This window comes from Poecilia latipinna, unplaced genomic scaffold (assembly GCF_001443285.1).
Source record: "Poecilia latipinna isolate Pla-1442-1.1 unplaced genomic scaffold, P_latipinna-1.0 Scaffold3400, whole genome shotgun sequence".
NCBI classification, from domain to species: Eukaryota; Metazoa; Chordata; class Actinopteri; order Cyprinodontiformes; family Poeciliidae; genus Poecilia; species Poecilia latipinna.
Window position 1 is genome coordinate 24,366 of NW_015116016.1, and position 6,686 is coordinate 31,051.

Consider the following 6,686-nt stretch of genomic DNA (forward strand, 5'->3'; position numbering starts at 1 on the left):
TAAATTAAATACGCATTTTTGAAAACTTTTTTATGAAAGACAAACTCAACAAAGAAAATAGAGACTTTTTTATTGAAAACATGCTGTTTTTTGACAGTAAAAAAATATCTTTGAACAAACCCAAACCCTTTCAGTTTGAAAATCAATCAACTCTATACCAGGCCAGGTAAAACATGAAGTTGGACGCTGCATTAACCATTGGACTAATGTAGGAATAAGTTGCACAGAAAAGATGGCTCAGCAGAAAAACACACTGTTTTGCATACTCAGAAACAACAATATTAGTTAGGAACTAGAAGCATCTGTACATAGACAGCTGGTCATGTCCACTTTAGTGAGAACAGTTTATATATAAAAAAGTGTTAAGCAGTTCTTTGGCTCTTCAATGAAGGCACTTAAAACAGAGGCCTCTAGTGCCAGACATAACTGAGATTTTAAAAATCAAATTTAAAAAAAGAAGAAAAAAAAACAACAAAAAATAACAGGATAAAAGTATCTACTCTGTGTTTCTTAAGCATTAACTTGGAGAAATACACCTGTCTTACTATTTTCAACACGTTTTTGCTTATAGATGTTTAAAGTTATGTAGTCGGGTTTGGCTAATCTCTTCTATAACTGCTAAGTGTCAAATGTAAACAACAAAATAATGAAAAATACTGCAGAGGAGTCGCTAATGCTAACTGAAATAAGCCCTTGAATACTTTATTTGTCCCTAAAGAGCCTGTTTTTACCCAAAATTTACTTAGATAAGCAAATGTTTTAACTGGGATTGTATTCAGAAATACAGATACTTTTACTGAATGGTGCATTTGAGCCAATCTCTGTGGTGTAGCTGCATCGGTTGAAACCAAAGTTCTGTGTCTGAACAGTGTTTCTTTATTTCAGATCCACTCAGAACTCTTTATCACTCCGTATTTGCTGCTGCTGCTTGTGCCGCTGCTGCCCTTGTTGGTCTCGGCCTTTCCGGAGGCGTGCCGGGACGCCTGCCGGTGTTTACGTTCATGGTTGGGTTTGCTGTTGTTGTTGTTACTGTGGCCTTGCAGCTGGCTGTAGGTCTGGTTGTTCGCATTCAGCTTCTTCTGCGCCTGGCCCACGTCTTTCTGGGCACTTCTGGGACCGTCGCCCCTCTCAGCCCTGCACAGGTTCTCGTCGTTGTTGACGTACTGCTGACGCTCCTCCTGGGCGATGTTCACGTGGTTCTGTCGGCACGTGATCTTGGCGTGGGTGAGGTCGGTGATGGGAAGAGGTGGGATGTGGTTCCCCTTAGACACCAGGAGAGGTTTGACGGCGATGTTGTATCCTGGAGGGGCTGAAGATTCGTTCCAGGTGAAAGGGGAGCTGCAGTGGTCATCGCTCAGCCCCGCCTCATTCACTGCTTTATTCCTTTTTGTAAGTCCGTACAGCTCGTCGTCACGCAGCTGCAGCTGGCGGGAACGTGCTATTTCACAGATGGTGCCAATGCCCAGGTGAAGCATCTCCCATAAATTGAGCACCAGGCAGAGCATAGAGACGGCGTACATGATGAGGAGGAAGATGGTTTTCTCCGTGGGCCGCGACACGAAGCAGTCCACGCTGTGCGGACAGGGCAGGTCGGAGCAAACGTATCTGGAAGGCACAGCAAATCCGTACAGCACGTACTGTCCACAGAGGAAGCCGACCTCCAGGATGGAACGCGCCAACAGCTGGAAGACATAAATGCGCATCAGCCCGTCTTCTTTAATCCGCTGACGACCATCATGGCGAACCTTTTCTTTCACTTGTTTCTCATTACTGTCTCCCTTCGCAGCTAGACTCCCATCATCCTCCGCCTCCGCCACTTCGTAGATCATCGGGTCTTCCTCGTCGTCGTCCTCAGCCTCTTCCACGCCCCTGTGCTGCTTTCTGCTCCCCAGGTAGCGCTTCTTGAGTTTGTTTCGTGGAAATCTCCTCACTCTCCCCTTATCTCCCTGCTCTTCTGCTCGAGCGATTTTGTTCACAGCGTAGCCAAGATACATGAGGGACGGCGCAGCCACCAGAATGGTTTGGAAAACCCAGAATCGGACGTGGGACAGAGGAGCGAAGGCGTCGTAGCAGACGTTCTCGCAGCCCGGCTGGCCCGAGTTGCAGACAAACTTGCTCTGCTCATCGTAGTAGATTGACTCGCCTCCCACGGCTGTCAAGACGATGCGGAAGACGAGGAGGACGGTGAGCCAGATCTTGCCCACAAACGTGGAGTGATTGTGAATTTCCTCCAGCAAGCGCGTCAGGAAGCTCCAGCTCATGGTAGTGGCAGGAAAACTACGGCCAGAGCCAGCATACGCCTTCTGTTAGTGACCTGTGGACGGGAAGAAAAACCAGCTTAGAGATGTTCAAAGTTTATTACTTGACTCTCTAAAATTTTAGGCAACTTCTTCCTCAGTTGTTATGTTTTCTACAAATGATTAAAAATGAAGATTAGATATTATGAATCAAACCCACATGGCAAAGGGTTGCAAAAAAGAGGCAAAGACAGAATCAAAAGTTCTGAAATGAAACTGTACCAGATTTATATAAAATAACTTAAAGGTGACCAAATAGGTTAGGATAGGTCCATGTGATAAAAAAAAAAAAAACCTTTAAATTTTTTACAAAAAATCATTGTTAGATAATGAGATCTCAGTCTGCTCAGTTCTGCCTATATTGAGCTCATTTCAGAATGAAACGTTTTAGGGCCTCCTGTCACTTTAAATCCAAATAAGCTGCTGCTGACCACGTTTACACTCTCACACGAAAATGGCTGCAAACAGGTTGCACAATTACACAACCATACATTTCTGAAAAGTCGACAACAAAATACTTGTTTTCCAGCAGCCATTGTACAGCACCTTCAGGGGTAAACCAGATGACCAAACATTCAGAAGCTCAGCGTGAAAGAAAAAAAAAAAAAAAAAACGTTAAAAACATTAATCTAAGAGCAATTAATCTATAATGTGATTCACATAAAGAACTGAGTAAATGAAATAAACTTTTCAGTAATATTCTAGTAATAATCCACTAAATAAAACATAACATGACTGTTTTTAATTTAAATTTTACAAAGGCTTATGTAAAACGTGCATTTGATATACAGCTCTGGAAAAAATTAAGACCAGTTAAAATGACCAGTTTCTCTGATTTTACTTTTTATCTGTATATGTTTGAGTGAAATGAACATTGTTCTTTTATTCTATGAACTGCTGACAACATGTCTCTGAAATTCAGAGCAGAGATTTTTTATTTATTTGCAGAAAATGAGAAATGGTCAAAATAACAAAAAACATGCAGAGCTTCCAGACCTCAAATAATGCAAAGAAAACAAATTCATGTTCATTCAGAAACAACAATACTAATGTTTAACTCAGGAAAAGCTCAGAAATCAATACTTGGAGGAATAACGTGGTTTTCAATTGGGTCCAGTGCAGTGGGCTCAGTTTTTTTTCAGAGCTGTAGATTCTTTTTAAACATATTTTATGAATATGTTTAATGTTTTCCATCTAATCTCTCAGGCATTGCTCCAGTAACCTCTCTGAATAAAATCTTCACCAGACAAGTCTAACATTTGTGCTCTGGAGCCCAACATGGTTTAAACACGTAAAGAATTAAGGTGTTGACAGCGGCTGTTTGCAAACCAAACCCAACAAATTAAAGCATACTTCCTCTCTAACTGCCTACCCAAAACCAGCCCAGCCTTCAGAAGTCAGGACTGGTGGTTTTCTACATAATAAATGCCAGTTGTGTGGTAAAGCTGTGGCCCTGTGGCCCGCTTCTAATGGCGAGATACAAATCCCAAATGGGAGACGGTTTAAATAGGGTCCTATTTTCACAAACACGAAGAAATATCAACACGTACCTTTTTGGTGTATGAAGACGAGCAAATCTAAGAAAGTAAAAAAAACTTTCCCAGGATTTAAAAAAAAGACAATTCTCCCCCTCTGCCCAAAGAAAACCATTGTTAATCTGTTCTCAACGAGCTTCTCGTCATGTATGAGAAACAGGGTATCTATCCCCTAGTTGGTGTCAGAACACAGGAAGTTTACTCAGATTATTTCTCCCCCGTTACAAAGAATCTAAAAATAAACATAAGGCTGCCAAGAGGAAAAGTCACAGGAAGAGATGGATGTGGTAGTCCGGAAACACTGACCAGCGTCAAACAGCTCCGGCCAACACCAGCCCTCTGGGAAGCTGGATCACACAAAACGCTCAGGGAATGTTTACATGCAAGGGTAAAAATAACACCAGAAATCACGAAACAAGACAAGAAAAATGAAATCTGTGTTTCTATGTGTGCCACAAAGACACTAAAGGAAGATAAGGTGACACTTCATTTGTGCATAAGACTGTCATAAACATGACGTAACACCTGAACATGAAGAAGTCTTCTTGAATGCCTGACTTGTCATTCCATAAAAAAATGACACTTTTAGTGCAAAGTTGGCAATTTTAATGGACTTTTAATGCAAGTTTTAGTACAACCATCCATTAAAAGTGTCATTATTTACAGAATGACACTTCATGACAACAGTCAAACATTTATGAAGGCTCCTTCATGTTCATAACAGGCGTTATGTCATATTTATGACAGCGTAATAATAATAAGAACAGTCAAATTATCTTCAAGGTGTTTTTCCTGTATTTTTTGTAAGGTGTCATTGTTTCAGGTTATGACTCCGTAATAACATCTGAATTTAATTTAGGTCTCTTTACACCTCTATACCAGGCCAGTAGTTGGTGAGGATGAATTATATAATCAGTCATTTATTGGCTGTTTACATTCACTGATTGACAAAATGTGTGAAGTGGGACACATTTAAAGATACAATATAAAGATCTGGAAAAAACTAAGAGCCCACTGCACTGGACCCCATGGAAAACCTGATAAATGAACTTTTCAGTAATATTCTTGTAATAATCCACTAAATAAAACATAAAATGACTGTTTTTAATTTAAATTTTACAAAAACGTATGTAAAACTTGCATTTGATATACAGCTCTGGAAAATATTAAGACCAGTTAAAGTGATCAGTTTCTCTGATTTTACTTTTTATCTGTATATGTTTGAGTGAAATGAACATTGTTCTTTTATTCTATGAACTGCTGACAACATGTCTCTGAAATTCAGAGCAAAGGTTTTTTATTTATTTGCAGAAAATGAGAAATGGTCAAAATAACCAAAAAGATGCAGAGCTTTCAGACCTCAAATAATGCAAAGAAAACAAATTCATGTTCATTCAGAAACAACAAAACTGATGTTTAACTCAGGAAATAATATATTATGTTCCACCAAATACTGATTTCTGAACTCTACCTGAGTTAAAACATTAGTATTGTTGTTCCTAAATTAAATGCATGTTTTTTTGTTTATTATGACCAAATAGTAAATTTTTGGTTGGAATTTCGTAAACATGTTGTAAGTAGTTCATAAAATAAAAGAACAACGTCCATTTTACTCAAACTGATACCAGAGAAACTGATCATTTTAAGTGGACTCAATACTTTCCAGAGCTGTATAGTCATCTACAGATAGTTTCAATTTTTAGAAAATATAAATGTAAACTGTCAAAGTGAGAGCTTCTGTACTGAAATGAACCTGACACATATACCACACATTACGTAACTATTTAACGCCTCCATTTAACGTGCAGACGCCCATCTGCTCCGGCTGAACTCCAACTCTTCAGGAAGGCTTCAAAGGAAAGATTTCACTGAGATAATAAAATAATAAATGTAAAATTATTCTGAGGCCATCAGGTTATGAAATCTGATTAAACTCATTTCTATCATTAATTTGATTTCAGATGAATAACTGTTGTTAAGTTTCATTTCATTTTACATAAATAAAATATTTACTATTTACTTCCTTTAACCTGCGCATGCCGACTCTTCGTGGACGCCACACATCTCCACGGTTTCGCCTAATAATAGACCGTCACCAGCGGCTGCGTTAACACGCTTCCTGACGTCTGCTGCTGCTTTGAAGAAAAACACCATCCCTTTTCACGGCTTCATTAACAGCCACGTGACGTTTGAAAGTGCACATCTGGCCATGTTGTGTAACGAAACATGTGGAGGGCCAGTAGCACAGCTCCTTCCAGCCCAAACACGGATCCCTCTGACAAACACAAACTGGTGCAACCCCCCACCTTCTTCTTCTGCTACCGAAACATGTCCCTGCAGAACTGTGAGCAGGGAGATCGTCTGTTTCAAACTCATCGTTTTTAAGATCATCAATGGTCTTAAATGGCCGGCTGTGCCAGAATGTATTGATAAAACCCGTTAAACTGTTAAAATATACCTGCATTTTATAAGCATTTCTTAAAATTAAATGTTTTTTTCACATTGTTCAGTTCACTAATTTTGTATTTTGCAATATTTGCGTTTATATATTGTCACATCGATCACAGACGAACTAATAACTTGATATCAAACGCTGAGGTAGCGACATTGTAAAAGTGCAAAATACTGCCACCTACAGGTGGGAGTTAGAGGTCAGTTTTTTTGTATTATTATTTCTTAAGCCCTCTTCTGACACATAATAACATGTACTAAAATTACTTGTTTTTTGTTGGGGTTTTTTTGTACAACATAATAAACTATCTGGTCACCTTGTTACCTTTGACCTTTTGCCCGTGACGCATGACGCAGTTGTGTAGGGTTTTAAAAAAGCGGTACTGCAAATTTCCCTTTGAGT

The 6,686-nt window shown here is 39.4% G+C and overlaps 1 protein-coding gene across 4 annotated transcripts in view; it reads right to left on the reverse strand.

Moving 5' to 3' along the window:
* Positions 1-53: 53 nt before the first annotated feature.
* LOC106940876 (gap junction gamma-1 protein-like) overlaps positions 54-6,686 on the reverse strand; it is a 20,468-nt gene continuing 13,835 nt past the window's right edge. For 3 of the 4 annotated variants that reach the window (XM_015023739.1, XM_015023738.1, XM_015023740.1), the window contains one exon: positions 54-2,314. In XM_015023739.1, the coding sequence (XP_014879225.1) occupies positions 882-2,261 (1,380 nt within the window). In that variant the 5' untranslated portion in view covers positions 2,262-2,314 and the 3' untranslated portion in view covers positions 54-881. Of the gene's footprint in view, positions 2,315-3,847; positions 3,961-6,686 lie in introns of those variants that run through there. The other variant, XM_015023741.1, reaches the window with a different exon arrangement.